At 35.0% G+C, this 17,175-nt stretch overlaps 3 protein-coding genes across 5 annotated transcripts; 1 reads left to right on the forward strand and 2 right to left on the reverse strand.

The window, feature by feature from the left end:
• The first annotated feature begins 264 nt into the window (after positions 1-264).
• Positions 265-5,011, forward strand: LOC114533296 (protein kinase 4-like). The gene is made up of 5 exons (XM_028554805.1): positions 265-440; positions 1,275-1,315; positions 2,054-2,212; positions 2,824-3,013; positions 4,182-5,011. Exons 1-5 carry the CDS (start codon positions 398-400, stop codon positions 4,943-4,945), a joined length of 1,197 nt encoding a protein of 398 aa, XP_028410606.1. The 5' UTR covers positions 265-397; the 3' UTR covers positions 4,946-5,011.
• Positions 5,012-5,049: 38 nt separating this feature from the next.
• Positions 5,050-6,813, reverse strand: LOC114533279. Its single transcript, XM_028554783.1, has 2 exons — positions 6,730-6,813; positions 5,050-6,061 (listed from the first exon to the last, which is right to left on the reverse strand). The coding sequence occupies exons 1-2, from the start codon at positions 6,730-6,732 to the stop codon at positions 5,057-5,059; spliced, it is 1,008 nt and encodes a 335-aa protein (XP_028410584.1). The 5' UTR covers positions 6,733-6,813; the 3' UTR covers positions 5,050-5,056.
• Positions 6,814-10,330: 3,517 nt separating this feature from the next.
• Positions 10,331-17,103, reverse strand: LOC114533276. 3 transcript variants are annotated; one of them, XM_028554779.1, is made up of 16 exons: positions 16,757-17,103; positions 16,594-16,665; positions 15,773-16,162; positions 15,262-15,366; positions 14,784-15,022; positions 14,449-14,627; positions 14,178-14,271; positions 13,612-13,944; positions 13,411-13,528; positions 13,255-13,346; positions 12,670-12,784; positions 12,198-12,485; positions 11,848-12,018; positions 11,549-11,719; positions 11,168-11,232; positions 10,331-10,726 (listed from the first exon to the last, which is right to left on the reverse strand). In XM_028554779.1, the coding sequence occupies exons 1-16, from the start codon at positions 17,016-17,018 to the stop codon at positions 10,568-10,570; spliced, it is 2,853 nt and encodes a 950-aa protein (XP_028410580.1). In that variant the 5' UTR covers positions 17,019-17,103; the 3' UTR covers positions 10,331-10,567. The 3 variants fall into 3 exon arrangements, with proteins under 3 accessions (XP_028410580.1, XP_028410579.1, XP_028410581.1); XM_028554778.1 differs by having other exon boundaries at positions 14,178-14,274; positions 16,757-17,102; XM_028554780.1 differs by lacking the exons at positions 10,331-10,726; positions 11,168-11,232; positions 11,549-11,719 and having other exon boundaries at positions 11,925-12,485; positions 14,178-14,274.
• Between the last annotated feature and the right edge of the window lie 72 nt (positions 17,104-17,175).

Raw genomic sequence — 17,175 nt, forward strand, 5'->3', positions numbered from 1 at the left:
ACTATACCGGAATATAGTATACTGGACCATGGTTGAATATACCGGAATATAGTATACTGGACCATGGTCGACTATACCGGAATATAGTATACTGGACCATGGTTGAATATACCGGAATATAGTATACTGGACCATGGTCGAATATACCGGAATATAGTATACTGGACCATGGTTGAATATACCGGAATATAGTATACTGGACCATGGTTGAATATACCGGAATATAGTATACTGGACCATGGTCGAATATACCAACATGAGCTCCACTTCTAAATTTATTATATCAATAAATTCTTAAACACATCCGAAATTACTAAAACAATAATTTCGCGACGCGTGGCCGAGTGCGCCCATTGGCGATACAGCCTGGTGATTAAATTAATGTAGCGCGAGCAAGATGGCGGAAAGCGAGGAATGCGCGGGAAGTTCACTGTGCGTGGGTAAGTTATCGTTTATTTGCATATTTGAATATTTTAGCATTATCATTTTAATTCCGCTGTTTGTATTTTAACGAGTGACAAAGCGAGATTGTGATATTAACTCAGCTTTCTGATATAAAACGTTGTTATTTTTAAGACAATAATGCATGGATTGATCATTGATGGCTATCCTCGGCGAAGTGTCAGAAAAGCCCATTTATTAACAGCTGATGATTTTATATAATTTAATATCGTTATTAGCATTCGTTTTAGTAGATAGAAGTTCAGTCTTAACGCAGAATGTCAGCACTTATATACTGTGTTCCGTGGTGCCAAGTGCAATTTTCGTGTAGTAACGCCACAGATTATATTTTTTATACGTTTATACCAATACCTCTGTGAATGACTGCGATCAGAAATTTCAAATTTGTGGATGTTTAGCAAACATATGATCCTCTATTATGTATATACTGTTCCTTCCTAAGTTATCAATGACAATATAAATTATTTGACCATCAAATTTTTCTTAATTTACGGTTTCTGAATGTAATGGCAATTAATATATTAGATTAAGATTCCCTTGTTATTTGCAATTTAAGGGATAAGCAAAAGACAAATTACTGAAGAGCAATTAAGCTTAAAAATGTTACAGCTACTACCGAGCAATTAAGCTTAAAAATGTTACGGCTACTATGAACTTTTGTATATTTTGCATGCAAATGGAAAATAATTTCATAAATAACTTTATATATGATCCCTAAGACCCCAATAATCTTTTTTGAAGCAAAATGGTGAATCTACACTAATCGTTCATAACAAACTTATTTTCCACATTAAATATAAATGTTTTTTTAGATTCAATTACAGTCAACACCTGTCTTAAAAAAGGGATGAAAGTAAGTTTTTATTATGTTAATTTGCTACGACTGATGAAATCCAGCTAAGTGCCAAGCAAGTCTAGTATGCAACTGTACAGTGTGTGCAGTCTTTCTCAGATTTGCATTGGGTAAAATTGAGTATTACCCAATTTAAAATTACCCAAGTAAATTTAGTATAGCACAACATGTACCATTGCCCCCAAAACCTATGTATGCATTATCAAGTTTATTGGCTTTTAAAATACATGCAGCTACTTATTGACTCTGTCTAACACAAGAGTATTTTACAAGATATGAACAAGAGTGGGGTTTTTTTCAAAATCATGATCAGACAGACTTAGGTTTTGATGAATTTAGCTGTAACAACTAAAGTACAATTAGGCATATCATTGAGCAATGCAAATTAGTGTGTTAAGTCACCTGCAACTGCCATTGGCATTCTTACCTGAAATGAAGTAATTCTTTACCACTCATGTTTCATATACAAGGGCTGTGATTTTATCTAATGACTAACAGCAAATGTTGTGTAAAACCATTTAGTGGCACGTGATTATTGTGCTCAGTTTGCCAACATTACCTGAAAATGAACAGTGTATTTTTATCAAATAGTTCTTAGGTAACATGCAGTTCCTTATTTGTAAGTTTTTAGCTAACCCAAAAATAAAATAAATAGATGTGGTATTTAAACCCCCTCTCTTACTACACTTGCCAACTAATTAAAATAAAAGAATCATAATTGAATTTATATATACCTAGAGATGCTCTGGGTGTGGACTGGAACAAGGGATTGCAAAAAAGGTTTGCAAGAACCAAGGTTGTTCTTTGAGGTTTCCAACAAAAGAGAAGAATTTGGATGCTTTAAAAAATATGAGCAATCCGAACATTACGCAACAAAGGAAGCACATGGAAAAACGAGTATGTTTACAGTACAGCGTCCAAGCTGGGATATCTCAAAGTATGATTTGAGTGCAATTTAGAATTTTTGCACAGTCATGTCCTGGAAGTGAAGCTGTGAAGAATGATTGTAGTGAGGATATTGCGTATGACGCACATGCAAAATAAGTTGAACAGCCAGTTTTATCGGTTTCACTTCCAAGAGTTTAGGAAGTTGTCACATGACTGTGCAGATCCTCTATTTTTTAGGGGCTGTTTACATGAGCCTGGTTACCCGAGATTCAACGAAGTGTGAGATTGTTATGAGGTATTGAAATAAGTCTTTATGAAACCAAACAAGCACATGATATTATGTTATATACTCATTTCAATGCCTCAATGTCGTCTCATGCTTCGTTAAATCCCGGCTAAGTGGGACCATGTAAACAGCCCCTTAGTGTCTCGAAGGCTATAAAAGGGTACGAATCCGAAGAACGAGTGATAATTGCAATTTCTCCTGTTGTTAAAAACTAATTCCACTGTAGTTATATCTAATCAAATTTGAACAATTTACATAGCTATACAGTATATAGTGTAGAGTATTATTGTGTTACTATATAAAGCAAAATCACATTTCGCTGTTTTTCATTTAGGCTGATATTCTGAACATCCACAACAACTGTGATATTGTCATTTTAATGCATCACAAGCATGGAAGTGGCGATACGTTAACTTTCTATGGAACGGAAGGAGCTGGAGTTTCTTTCATCGGAAACAAAAGTACCATAGAGACTTCCGAAGGTGGTCGAGTAGCACTCAATTTATTTAGAAAATTCATTGAAGGTAAATACGAAATGTTATGACGGACAAGCATATGTGCAATACAATATTATTCCTATTCTATTTGCTAGCACCTCACACCAAAGATAAAGTAAATTCAAAAATTCCTTGGCTTTGGAGCAAAAACTACATTGTCAGACAGCTTGTGATGAACAATGGTCCTCTTAGGTTATTTTGTGCATTTTTAATTTTTGCACCCCTTTCGAGTTTCCTGTGAAAGTCCTTAATACCGCCCGAGAGTGCCCGGGAGCAGCTGAGAGCCTGAGAGCGCCCGGGAGTACGCAAGGGTGAATAAATCTATGTGTGATTCCTTTTGAAGATTTTTGACTTCTTTTTTTCAACAAAAACAATGTTAAACATTTCTTCTAAATTTTCTTTCAACGTGGAAGAAAATGGATAGAAGGTCATTTCTATAAAATGGGTTGAAGGTAATTTCTGCGCCAAACTTAAGAGGCGAAAATGATGCTTTAAGAGACAAATTGCTGGTTAATTTAATGTGTTTTCCACCAAAATCACTGCATGGTTGTTAGAATATATAAACTGTTCATCATGCAAGTGATTTCACTACGTATGGTAGCCTTCCCAAATTGTGACAAATTTGTATTTGCATTTGTTTATTTGGTATTAATCAGGTCTTCGCTGTAGATAGTTATATATTTGTCAACATAAAGATTTAAGTGACGTTGTTGTATCTTGGGTATTTATGTTCGGTAACCACGAAGCTAAATTAAACTGGAAGTCAATCGCCAAGAAACAAAAAAACAATGTGTGTTACTCTAGTAGGTTACAGAAGTCAGAAGGGCAGATTTTCTATAGGCGACAACTTTTCAGAAGCTCACTCTGTCTACCAATTTCCGGCTTGTTTTTAGCCAACAAACTTTATATTTACAGAATTACTTTTTTGGGGACACCCTGTATACTATGTTATATTTAAAGTACAAACCAGTGCGTGACCATGCATTCAAATTGCAACAAAAGCTTCACTTCGATAGGGGGTACTTTTAGGGCGGACAGCGCCGGACACAACGTATAGTGCGCTGTTATAATCAACCAATCAACCATTCAAAATCTCCCTTTAGTTGCTAAGAGCCTAAGTATAATTAGTATATGTGCTTTTAACAGATGTTATTATTTTTACCTAAAATTTGGGGATATTTTCTATGTATTTTAGAGTATAAAGAAAAAGAAGGCTTGCAACAACTGCCTGAAAAACAGCAACAAGAACAACCACAGCAGCAGTCAGAAGAACAGCATCCACATGAACAACTTCCACATGAACAATTTCCACATGAACAACAAGAGCAACAACAACGACGACAAGAAGAAGAACAACAACAACCACCACCACAACATGACTGCCAACCAGAGGAAGAACAAACTACTCTCATGATGTCCAAAAAGCTGCAATGGAAAAGCCAGGTTCTCTCCAAGATTCTGGGTAAAAAAGAAGCAAATAATGTTCTCTATGGTGGAATGGTAGCTTCAGAGGAAAATGTTGAGGTTATCGATTTAACCTTAAATCAAAATGAAAGGTTAATTTTGTATCTTTCTTGTAAAAGTTATTTCGATCAAGATGCCTGGTGTGCTGTTGGTTCCAATATACAACATAGATTAGATGCCACTGGAATTATTCTTCCTGTTTACAATGCAACGAAAGACCCGTATTGGCTCTTCTATTTTCCTGGAAAGTTGGATATTGTAATGACTTCAAAATCTACTACAAAAATAACTGGCTTTTGGTTGGATAGTTGTGGTGCACAAAAACATGTGTACCAATTGATGTCAAATGAGACCAAAATATTTGGGAAAAATATTGTTAAAACTGAACATGGACCATTGTACTATATTTGTGATTCAAAGCTTTCCTCTGGTTCCATTTGGAAGATACCCCCAATTTTCAACGATACCATTATCGAAGTTTTGCCTTCACAATAAATGATGTCTGCAATACACATTTTCATGAAAGACAGTGTTTGATCGTGGCAAACAGGGACAAATATAGTACAATATACGAACAAACATCTCTATTGTTATTAAGTTATTAGCTTAAAGTTTCACAAAACTTTCTTTTGCCGTACTTTTGTAGTATCTGTCACATACTTTACAAGAGAAAAAGTCAATGCATGCATGTGCGGAATTGTCCAATAATTTACATCCACAGTTCATAGAATTTGCACATGTTCTTTTGCAATAAAGCCTGAAGTCTTTAGGGAGAGGTTTGCATGAACTACCACCATTGCAAATGCATTTAAACTTAGGATAATTGAACAATGCACAAAAGCGAAAATAGGGACAAAGATATTGCAGGTAGTCAATTGCAAGCTTGCAGTCATCTATGTCTATATTATTCATGCATGTCTTATGCATATAAGAAGCAATAGTAGATTTACTTTTGTAACCATTCTTTCTTGCCACCAATCCCAATGCTATAACTTGGTAAGGGTACATTTTATGGACAAAGTATCTAACCATTTCTTTTAAAGAGTGCATTTCTTTTTTGCTATAGGATGTCTCATTTCTTTTTAGCTTTGACTTCAATTTAGGCAGAACTCCACCACCAGTACAACAATATTGCTCACTTGTGGTTTGTTTTCCCATTATGACATGTTTATCCCTTAGTGAGGTCTCACCCTTCAAATGTTGCCATGCTTTACCCAGTCTTCTTTGCATTTTATTGGAATTTTCTGTATTCACATGAGGTAGTATTGCTGGAGTGAGGGGGTTTTCTTTGATTATTTTCTTTTTAGTTACCTTGCTATCTGATTTGCATTTTTTAGCACATGGTAGTTTGTTGTAATCCTCCATTGAATATATTTTATGACACCTCTTCAGATGTGGTAACAATAACAGTGTTTTTTGACATAGTTTACAAGTCTCCTTCTTTCGGTATTTCATATGATTTGGTGTACCAGTCATTGTAGGTGGCAAAGGTAAATATCTGTGCATTTTTGCTGATAAAGTTGGGTGAATTCTTTTTAGATGTACATCTAGTCGTTTGAGATAACTCCCATATTTTTGGCAACTCTTTACTTTGCAAATTCCTCCTTTAGCCTGCAAAACACATTATAGAACAATTAAATGTAGATGAAAATTTATATCCATTTTGCATGCAATTATAGGCAAAAACTACAAATATAACACTAGATAATGGTGGTCATAAATATGAACTAAAAGGTTTGCAGAATGTATTATACGAAAGGCTATATCTAAAGCTCAATTTAAAAGATATATGAAAGCTCAATAATAAGCTAATTAAATGTTTCATTATCCATGCAATTACTCAGGGATTTCATTCAGTTTACTGAATAATGTGGGCAACAGGGCAAGACAACATTGCTCATTCCTGCTCACATCAATTGATTCAATACTGCAAGACCCTAGTCATTATTATAGATGTGTAACTAGATATTCAAATCTGTGTGTGAAGCTACTTCACACAACTTCTAATTGAAGGCAAAGAAGCCATAGTCCCCATAGATGTTGCTTCAATATAATATATAATTTATAGAACTCTCCTTTAGGGATATATCTTTTAATTCCCTGTGAATTCAATATTAAAGCAAAATTGACATTGTCCAATGAGGACAGAGCAATATTCAATATATATGCAAAGAACTGTGCATATTTTAATAAATAAGATATACGGCAATACAGAAACAACGACATCTTTATCTTATAGCTGTCTTTATAACAATCAATTTATAATTTGAAAAACTCACCATCTAAAAAATAAATAAAGTTTCACAGAGAAACAAATCAGGTATTACAAAACGACGAAGTTCACTTGGATTAATTTAGGCCGGCCAAGCAGTACCAAAATTAGAACTTCCAATTTCAGTGATAAAAATATTATATTTCCTTACATTTCCTTAAACTCAATATATAATAGAGCCTTTCGATAATTACGTCACAACATTACCGTTTTAAATGGATTTAAAGTTTTAGATGGATTTAAAGTTTTACTCTCACAAGCTACGTGGAAAGATGCAAAACATCCTTCTTCAAAACATGCATGAAAAATAATTTTTAATTTTGACCAATAAATGTGGAAATAAGTCGTAACATTAAAACGAGACTACCAGGCAACGACCAGCAGCCTCGTTCTTGTGTTACGGTTTATTTTCACACTTGTTTGCCAAAAAGAAGAATTGTTTTTCATGCATGTCTTGAAGAAGGATGTTTTGCATCTTTCGACATAGCTTGTGAGAGTAAAACTTGAAATACATCTCATTTAAGTTGGTTCTAAATTTAAAACGGTAATGTTGGGATTGGTAAAACGGTAATGTTGGGATGTAATTATCGAAAGGGTCTATTGGTTTCCCCCTTTTAACGTTAAGGCGGAAAAAATAAAGGCCTGACATTCAGGTTAGTTAACTAAGGGAAAAAACATTGGTTTTAATACACCCTAGTTTTACAACAGTTAAGCACCCTGTTACCGAAAGATAACACAAAAACGCACAAAACAGTAAATTAAGAACAAAAACGTGACAAATATGCGAATTTGTCAACATTGGTGTTACTGCATCATTGTTTTACAGCAGTTAGGGCACCCTGTTGCCACAATAAGACACAAAAACGCACAAAACAAACACATTAACAACAAAAACGTGTTAAATATGTGAATTTGTCGACATTGGTGTTACTACATCATAGTTTTACAGCACTTAGGCACCCTGTTACCAGAAGATGGTACAAATACGCACAAAACAGTAAATTGGGAACAAAAACGTCACAAATATGCGAATTTGTCAACATTGGTGTTACTACACCATAGTTTTACAGCACTTAGGCACCCTGTTACCAGATGATGGTACAAATACGCACAAAACAGTAAATTAGGAACAAAAACGTGACAAATATGCGAATTTGTCAACATTGGTGTTATTACACCATAGTTTTACAGCAGTTAAGCACCCTGTTACCAGAAGATGGTACAAATACGCACAAAACAGTAAATTGGGAACAAAAACGTCACAAATATGCGAATTTGTCAACATTGGTGTTACTACACCATAGTTTTACAGCACTTAGGCACCCTGTTACCACAAGATGACACAGAAACGCACAAAACAGTAAATTAAGAACAAAAACGTGACAAATATGCGAATTTGTCAACAGTGGTGTTACTACACCATAGTTTTACAGCAGTTAAGCACCCTGTTACCACAAGATGACACAGAAACGCACAAAACAGTAAATTGGGAACAAAAACGTCACAAATATGCGAATTTGTCAACATTGGTGTTACTACACCATAGTTTTACAGCAGTTAAGCACCCTGTTACCAAAATGGTACAAATACGCACAAAACAGTAAATTAGGAACAAAAACGTGACAAATATGCGATTTGTCGACATTGGTGTTACTACACCTAGTTTTACAGCTTAAGCACCCTGTTACCACAAGATGACACAAAACGCACAAAACAGTAAATTGGGAACAAAAACGTCACAAATATGCGAATTTGTCAACATTGGTGTTACTACACCATAGTTTTACAGCAGTTAAGCACCCTGTTACCACAAGATACACAAAACGCACAAAACAGTAAATTAGAACAAAAACGTGACAAATATGCGAATTTGTCAACATTGGTGTTACTACACCATAGTTTTACAGCAGTTAAGCACCCTGTTACCACAAGATGACACAAACGCACAAAACAGTAAATTAGGAACAAAAACGTGTAAATATGCGAATTTGTCAACATTGGTGTTACTACACCATAGTTTTACAGCACTTAGGCACCCTGTTACCAGAAGATGGTACAAATACGCACAAAACAGTAAATTGGGAACAAAAACGTCACAAATATGCGAATTTGTCAACATTGGTGTTACTACACCATAGTTTTACAGCAGTTAAGCACCCTGTTACCACAAGATACAAAAACGCACAAAACAGTAAATTAAGAACAAAAACGTGACAAATATGCGAATTTGTCAACATTGGTGTTACTACACCATAGTTTTACAGCAGTTAAGCACCCTGTTACCACAAGATGACACAAAACGCACAAAACAGTAAATTAAGAACAAAAACGTGACAAATATGCGAATTTGTCAACATTGGTGTTACACCCATAGTTTTACAGCAGTTACACCCTTTACACAAGATGGAAAAAACGCACAAAACAGTAAATTAACAACAAAAACGTGAAATATGCGAATTTGTCAACATTGGTGTTACTGCATCATGTTTTACAGCAGTTAGCACCCTGTTACCACAATAGACACAAAAACGCACAAAACAAAATTAACAACAAAAACGTGTTAAATATGCGAATTTGTCGACATTGGTGTTACTACATCATAGTTTTACAGCACTTAGGCACCCTGTTACCAAGATGGTACAAAACGCACAAAACAGTAAATTGGAACAAAAACGTCACAAATATGCGAATTTGTCAACATTGGTGTTACTACACCATAGTTTTACAGCAGTTAGCACCCTGTTACCACAAGATGGTACAAATACGCACAAAACAGTAAATTAGGAACAAAAACGTGACAAATATGCGAATTTGTCAACATTGGTGTTACTACACCATAGTTTTACAGCAGTTACAGCACTGTTACCACAATGGCAAAAAACGCACAAAACAGTAAATTAACAACAAAAACGTGTTAAATATGCGAATTTGTCAACATTGGTGTTACTACATCATGTTTTACAGCAGTTAGCACCCTGTTGCCACAATAAGACACAAAAACGCACAAAACAAAATTAACAACAAAAACGTGTTAAATATGCGAATTTGTCGACATTGGTGTTACTACATCATAGTTTTACAGCAGTTAGGCACCCTGTTACCAGAAGATGGTACAAAACGCACAAAACAGTAAATTAAGAACAAAAACGTAAATATGCGAATTTGTCAACATTGGTGTTACTACACCATAGTTTTACAGCAGTTAGCACCCTGTTACCACAAAATGGTACAAATACGCACAAAACAGTAAATTAGAACAAAAACGTGACAAATGTGCGATTTGTCGACATTGGTGTTACTACACCTAGTTTTACAGCAGTTAAGCACCCTGTTACCACAGATGACACAAAACGCACAAAACAGCCAAATTAGTATACTTTCATATACCTTTAGTTAGCAATATATATAGAACTTGACATAAGTAAATCCTCATATCTGTTTATAATTTCCACGGCCAAAAAATTGTTGCCTTGACAAAGATATTATATTTTAATAAGTCAAAATATAATATACGACTTCAAAAGGGTATTGTTCCAGGACGCCCTTAACTTTACGAAACAAAGTTGATTTTGTACAGAATTCAGAAGTTGTGTTTAAATATAACGACTTTTTAGGATTTAAAGCGAAGAAAATAACTTTACGAATTATAACATTTTACAACAAGCACGAATAATTAGGGACGTATCGACCATCTTAGGTGTCAAACTCCCATTCGGAATAGATACTCTCATTGTCGTTATCAGTGTCACTGTCGGTTTCACTATCCATATCAAAATTTGTATCTCTTTCCAGCTCATCCTCCACATCTTCATAGGATTGCTTAGTATTGTCATTGTGCGACTCAATTATGTCCTGGAATCCAGACAATTGTAAACCGAGAACTGGCAAAAAGATTGGATTCCAAGCCTTAATTGTTGCATGGCAAAGTTAATTCCTTCGTTAACCAAGGCAAGCTTTCCTCTGACAATGGTCCTTTTGACTGAGCTTGTAGAATAGGTTTTTGCCTAAAATAAAAAGATTTCAATATACGTTACATAAAAAGCAATCGCATAGCTTACAGATGTGGCTTACAGAAATGTCGAAAAGGAAATTGCGGACCTAAATAACTTTTAAATTATCGCATCTTCGCATTAGATACACACAATTAACACCCAATAGACCTTCCAAGAGCTTACATAATGGCCAAACAATAAAAAATGTGCGTCCATGAGAAGGTATGTACGGCGTAGGTTTTTAGCTTTTTGATACACCATGCATGTAATGCAGTAATTCCAACCATAACATTTTGCTCGTATACAAGAAACTTCGTGCTTCGTGAAGATGGTTACAATATGGTAGCTGAAATGTTCACTGCATGATTCAGGATATGGGCTATCCACAAATATGCATAAATTGTACTTCATCACCCTTTAAACCTACAAAGTAATTACCGCCGAAAAACATACCACACACACAGCACTTTCCACCGCAAGAACAGGCTGTTCACCACCACATTGGCTGCGACTTTTACCTATATGTTCGAAAATTAAAAATAATTTTAAGCCTGGTTTTCAGATGTCAAGGGCCACCGACACAATAACCATCGTCAAAGAATTACGTTATATGAAAACCAGCCTTTACACCTGCAATAAAAATTTGGATCTGTTGCATTTAGCCGAATAGACTGCAGTTCAGTCAAGGTTATATTGCTTATGTTCTTTGACGCGCAGCTCACAGAGTTTAAAAACATAATTTACATTTTTCCAATAAGGACAAAAGCTTTTTGCAATCGATCGCTGAAAACATACTCTATATTTCACAATTCTAAAAGTGACCGGGAAAATTACCTTGCAGCAGGTTTTCCAATTTTGCAAGTTCGCTATAAAGTGCCGGAAGGCATTTCTTGGTGTAATATTCAAGGTATTGGAACATTTCCTTTTTAGTAACTTCGATTTCCTCCTGAAACCGTTGAATTTCCATCAACTTATCCACCACAGATCGTCTCGTTACCAAAGGCACTATTGTATGAAAGGCACAATATATTCATATATAATGTACTACGCGTCCGGCAATTTATAATTATGTACGTACAAGTTCTATTTGCAAGCCTGGCTCAGTCTGTATACGAGAAACAGTAGCTACTCACACTCATCAACTGGCTCGTTCCGAGAATTCCATGGAAACTTTCCATTTAAAATTTCTTCTATGTTGCTTAGCGGTTCGTCTGCAATTCGATTATAATTTGAAATCAAAGAATGGATACTCTCTTTCTCTTTGCTGATCTTTCTCCTTAACTTATTTCGTTGCTTCGAAGAATCTTGAAGAAAATAATATTTGGTTAAAATGTTACCTTCCCTTTATCCCGCATGTGGAGGCTAATTTTCCGCGGTTTCGTTTTTTATGGGTGTTTTACTCGCACGGAAACGTTGGCTTTAAATGTTACTACTGAAATAAAGGAAGAGACACTGAAAATGTAGCTATTAAATGTAGAACCACCTGCAAGTTTTGCAATGTTAAATGCCAGATGAGAGATCGCGTTATGATGGAATTCCATATTGTATCTCAAATATTCCAAAGATTTATTTTTTAAAACACCTTCACCAAAGGAATAATTGCGACAGATCTTGGGCTGAAACTGTTTAGATTTTTCCTTATAAATCTTTTCAGCAACGTCAAACAAGGCCTTCTCTTTTGGCGTTAACACATCTAATGTGAGCAAATGACATATGTATTTCATTTCCTCCGGAGTTATGGAATATCTTTTATTTCTCGATTTTTCATCCACTGACATAAATTTGAAAGAGAAAAAGAAACACGTCGTCATTGCACGAAAAAATTACACCAAGACATCGCATTCTGAGAAGAGCATACCTAACGTTTTTAGTTTTATTATTTATAATAATAGATTCGCCACAGTATCATGTACTGCATGTAAACTGAACAAAACTACACAAAATTCTATACGTACGTTTAGCAGCGTCAAATATATCTTCTTTCCATTTCTGTAATGTTGTTGGATCACACTCAAGTTTCTCTGACATGCTTTCTAATTCTTTCTGCATGATGGCGGTTTTATCTTTAGCCTAGAACCATGCATATAAAAGTACAGAACACATTATTATTTTTCCAAGAGAAGATTATACATTTCAGTACTCCCCTTTCCGTGCATGGGAAATTTGCATTGCATCTACATATTTTTCAATCCTCCACGCTTTAAATTTCTACCCACACCTTTTTTTTTAATAAATTTTGTTTTATTTTTTTGACGAAAACTACCGAAACGGATTTGGCAAAGTATTTGTAGCTATGTTATGTGACAAGGGGGGATTTCGTTTTAAACTATTCGGCATATTTGCTTACACTTTTTAGGCTAAGCCAATCAGAATGCCTAAATTTTTAATACATCATGTAAAATGATGATTATTCTGATTGGGTTACTGAAAATGTAAACAAACTTACTGATTGGTCTAAAACGAAATTTCCCTTGTTATGGTTTCCCTTGTTATGGTATAGTTACTATTACTATTAGGTAAAAAATAGAAAAATTAATAACTTTTGTATATCTTTTCGCAAGAATACTTGACAGTTTGGTTATTTTTCTTTTATTCCACTCCAGTGCATGTTCAGTCAGCAATTCCTCTCGTCCTATGTATGCATACATCAGAATTAAACGTTTAACTGGTTTGATAATTTTATTGCACATGCTTACCTTCAGGTAACATATGCTTGGTAGTGCACCCTAACCGCGAGAAATGACTGTTAATCTGTTCTACTTCCTCTCCTGTTGTTGCAGAAGCGCCATCTTGCCATCGCCCTCCCCAAATAACCTGCAAAAAAGATTACACAATGGACACTGCACTTGACTGCACACTTGCCACGTACGAAATATAATAAGCACAAGGAAATTTACCTGGCAATACCAAGCATGTGCTTTGGCATGCATTACGGAAAGAGCAGGTTTCATCTTTTGAGATGTGGTTACATCATTTTTACACAGCCAAGGCCAATACTTGCAGATGACATCATACCAGAAGAATTGTGTTGTACGACGAAGGTAATATTCCTTTTGCATATAATGTGCATAGCCATACACTTCTCCGTGCTTCATGCTAACTGCATGCTGGGCAACACTGTGACGACAGCCAGCAATTTCTAGCCCAGTTTCATCAACAATTTTCTTTTTCTTCAAAGTATTTCCAGCAGCATGCCAAATAGAATCGCCACACTTAGAATCATCTGTGACCTAGGGTAAAGTATAGCCGAATTGAAACAGCTCGATTTTAGATTATTTTTATACGTACAGTAGATCCACTTGGTATAAAAATAATCTAAATATTTGTTACAAATCATAGCATTACGGTCAGAAACTTCCCACACCAAATGTCACACATTGATATTTAATGGGACTATTGTTCTATAATTGTTTTGAGGTAAACGAAAATTCGTATTGTTTGAGAAGACAAATTGTAACAATACCTTTTCCTTTCCTTTTTTGTAAATTTTACAGAGATGATGTTGAACTTTTTCATTTGAAGCAATAAAAGCATCTCCATAGTAGCAATCTCTTTTCCTGCTAAATAATTTCAATTTATCCTCTTTAAAACATACATATGATGAAATAACTTTGAAACTCTTTCTAGGTGATATACAAGACGCATTTCAGTTGTATATGAGCTGACGATTTCCCTCCAAGCTAGTGCATTCCTGCAATGCATCGTCTGTGATTCAGTGTACAAAATGTACTTACATCCCAGCAGATTTGTACCGATAAAGTTTCATGTTACCATCCATGTGAACGGAGTGTTGCTGCTGTTCACATGCAGGGCACTCCATCCAGTTAATATGCCGTAGTTTGTTCAATTCATATTGGCAATATTTCCATTCACGAAAAGAGCTACCAAATGTTTTGCTGTTAATTGTTCCCATCTATATAAAAGATAGAGAAAGATACATCAAACTAATATCTGTACAACTATTTAACTACTGAGGCAATTAGCAAACATAATCATAAAAGAACAGGATTCCATTTTTTGCATGAAGCGATACATTGAAGTTGATACTTAGAAGTTGGTTTAAACGTACCCGCCCTTTTTGTATCGAAAACATTTCTAGTGATTTCACAAAACTATTTTGAGAAATTCCAGGAACAATCTTCTGTAAATTATCCCAGAAATGAAAGAGATCTTGGTGAAATACATATGTCATGTCACGAATAGTTCCAGGCCAAAACCCCAGCTGTATTAAAACATGGGGACTTGTTGATGAAATAACATTGTCACATTGTTTACATTCATATTTTGTGTGACTAATGTCGAATCTACCTGAAGATATAATAATAAATATTTAACCAATTAGCACAAAAATATAAGTTTTGAGTTCCATGATAGAGATCAACATTTGGCCTATAAAGCCTATCTGAATAGCATCATCTGGTTTGAATCTTGCAGGAGCTAGGTTCAGCCTACATAATGTATCATTTATAGCTACAGTATAAAACTATAGAATCTATTTCAGAAAGACAATGTTTTTGTGAATAAAAAAGACAACTAAAATAGCATACCTTTCAATGTTACAGCAATGCAACCCATACCCTTCTCATCATATAAAATATTGCAAGGAAATAGGCATGTGGGACAAATAACATCACCAAATGGAAGGGACCGTTCTAAAAAATACATAGACAATTCATATATTTTCAGAAACTGTTTGAAGAACCCTCTAAAAATGGCAGAACTTTCCTACCAAGGGAAAACATTATCTCACACCTAGAGTTTCACAAAGATGCTGAGATAATACAAAGATAATACTGACTGGTCAATTTTTTTTACAAATTTCATGTGACAAATATGTTTCTGTGTTTCTTTATTTGAAAAAGACCTAATAAAATTTTTTATGAGAAAATTTGCCAATGAATATTTACTCATGTAAAATGAACTTTAGGTTTGACATAAATGCTAAATAGATCATGCTAAATTTCATATTTAAAGAGCATCTTGAGAGTATCACGGTCACAATGCACCTTTTGACACAAGGTATAAGTTACATCTTTTTAGCCATGCTATAATATTTACCAACAGTAATCCATTCCAGTTTGCTGTTAATTGAGGCTGTTGGAGGAATAGGTTCATGAAAACCATTCAAAATTGCATCTCGATCATGAAATGGATGGTTCTTATGGTTCTCCTCATCACAATCCCCACAGACATATCTATGTGAAATGCAGTCTTGACATCCAATAACTGCCATGGCATCTTTACAGCTTTCGCATAACAATTCATCAAAAATGCCAATGGAAAATTTAGTTTGCAGCAAAACTTCGATTAAACTACTTCTGACTTCCTCCCAGCTTTCATAAAGGGAATTTTGTCTTTCATGCCAGGTTCGTTTCTTTTGCTGACCACCACATTTCCAGTTACATAATAATCCTTTTGCTTCTTCAAGGATATCATTCATTGTCACATCTAAACAAAATCGATGATACTGCTTTAAAAATGAGCTGCTAGGTAGAATGCCACAAAATCATTGTACACCATATTACACCATTAAGTTTAATATACATTCGATAAACCAAGTTTTGTAAAGTAGCAGGGTCTTTAAATTCCAATATATAAATGCATAAACAGTATCCATATTGGAAAGTTTGCAATATGTGTGAATGATGAGTCACAATCTTCCCTGCACACAGCCAATCTAGCAATGTGGCAGCATGTGTATAATGTCTAGTCAGTAGTCACAGAGGACACAAAGCTATACGAACGTTGTTTAGATAATAAATATTGACTTTTAGCACATCATATTTTACAATAGCGGTTCAAAATGTCAACAAAGCGGATTAAAAACTTCACAGCATTTTTAGCTGTTGTAATTGTACATATTTATATTAGATCCATACCCTCTACAGCGTTTGTCGTTACATCCATATCTGATTCACGATCCAATAAACTTACTTCTGGTGGTTCTTGTTCTACGTAAAAAGTGACAAAATAATAAATCATCCGAATGATGGGACCTATCTGGCGTAGGTTCTGTGTAAAATGTTACAAACAGAAGCATACCTTGGAAAATATTATCGCTGTGTTCCTCTAAGTTTTTTGATCTTGAACTAGAGGCGGTATCATCGCGATTATAATACTTTGGATTGTAAGTATTTTTGCAACTCCGTTGGCCAGTTTTTGGATCCGTGCTATACTCATAATGAATAGGCTTTCTTCTCTTTTTTCGCTTTTCTAAAATATCATTACCTTGCCTAATAAGACAATCCATGGAAGGGAGTTTCTTCTTGCGAGCATTGGCAGCCCTTTCAAAATTCTCCGCCATTGTGAAAGATTTGAGTTGGTTTTGACCCAGTTTCTTTCCGTTTCATAATGCTCGGCCACGCGTCGCGAAATTATTGTTTTAGTAATTTCGGATGTGTTTTTAAAAGAATTTATTGATATAATAAATTTAGAAGTGGAGCTCATGTTGAATATACCGG

The sequence above is a fragment of the Dendronephthya gigantea genome, unplaced genomic scaffold (assembly GCF_004324835.1).
Source record: "Dendronephthya gigantea isolate DGI-Jeju-01 unplaced genomic scaffold, DenGig_1.0 000088F, whole genome shotgun sequence".
Taxonomy (NCBI): domain Eukaryota; kingdom Metazoa; phylum Cnidaria; class Anthozoa; order Malacalcyonacea; family Nephtheidae; genus Dendronephthya; species Dendronephthya gigantea.

What these genes read in the sequence shown, in the direction of transcription:
- LOC114533276 (XM_028554778.1), bottom strand. Translation starts at nt 17,018, where the DNA reads ATGGCGGAGAATTTTGAAAGGGCTGCCAATGCTCGCAAGAAGAAACTC. An exon ending in ACAAAAAAGGAAAGGAAAAG is followed by an intron (nt 13,945 to 14,177) that starts GTATTGTTACAA and finishes ACTTTACCCTAG; the next exon opens with GTCACAGATGATTCTAAGTG. An exon ending in CAAGCATATGTTACCTGAAG is followed by an intron (nt 13,347 to 13,410) that starts GTAAGCATGTGC and finishes ATGCATACATAG; the next exon opens with GACGAGAGGAATTGCTGACT.
- LOC114533296 (XM_028554805.1), top strand. Translation starts at nt 398, where the DNA reads ATGGCGGAAAGCGAGGAATGCGCGGGAAGTTCACTGTGCGTGG. An exon ending in GGGAAGTTCACTGTGCGTGG is followed by an intron (nt 441 to 1,274) that starts GTAAGTTATCGT and finishes ATGTTTTTTTAG; the next exon opens with ATTCAATTACAGTCAACACC. An exon ending in ATTTAGAAAATTCATTGAAG is followed by an intron (nt 3,014 to 4,181) that starts GTAAATACGAAA and finishes TATGTATTTTAG; the next exon opens with AGTATAAAGAAAAAGAAGGC.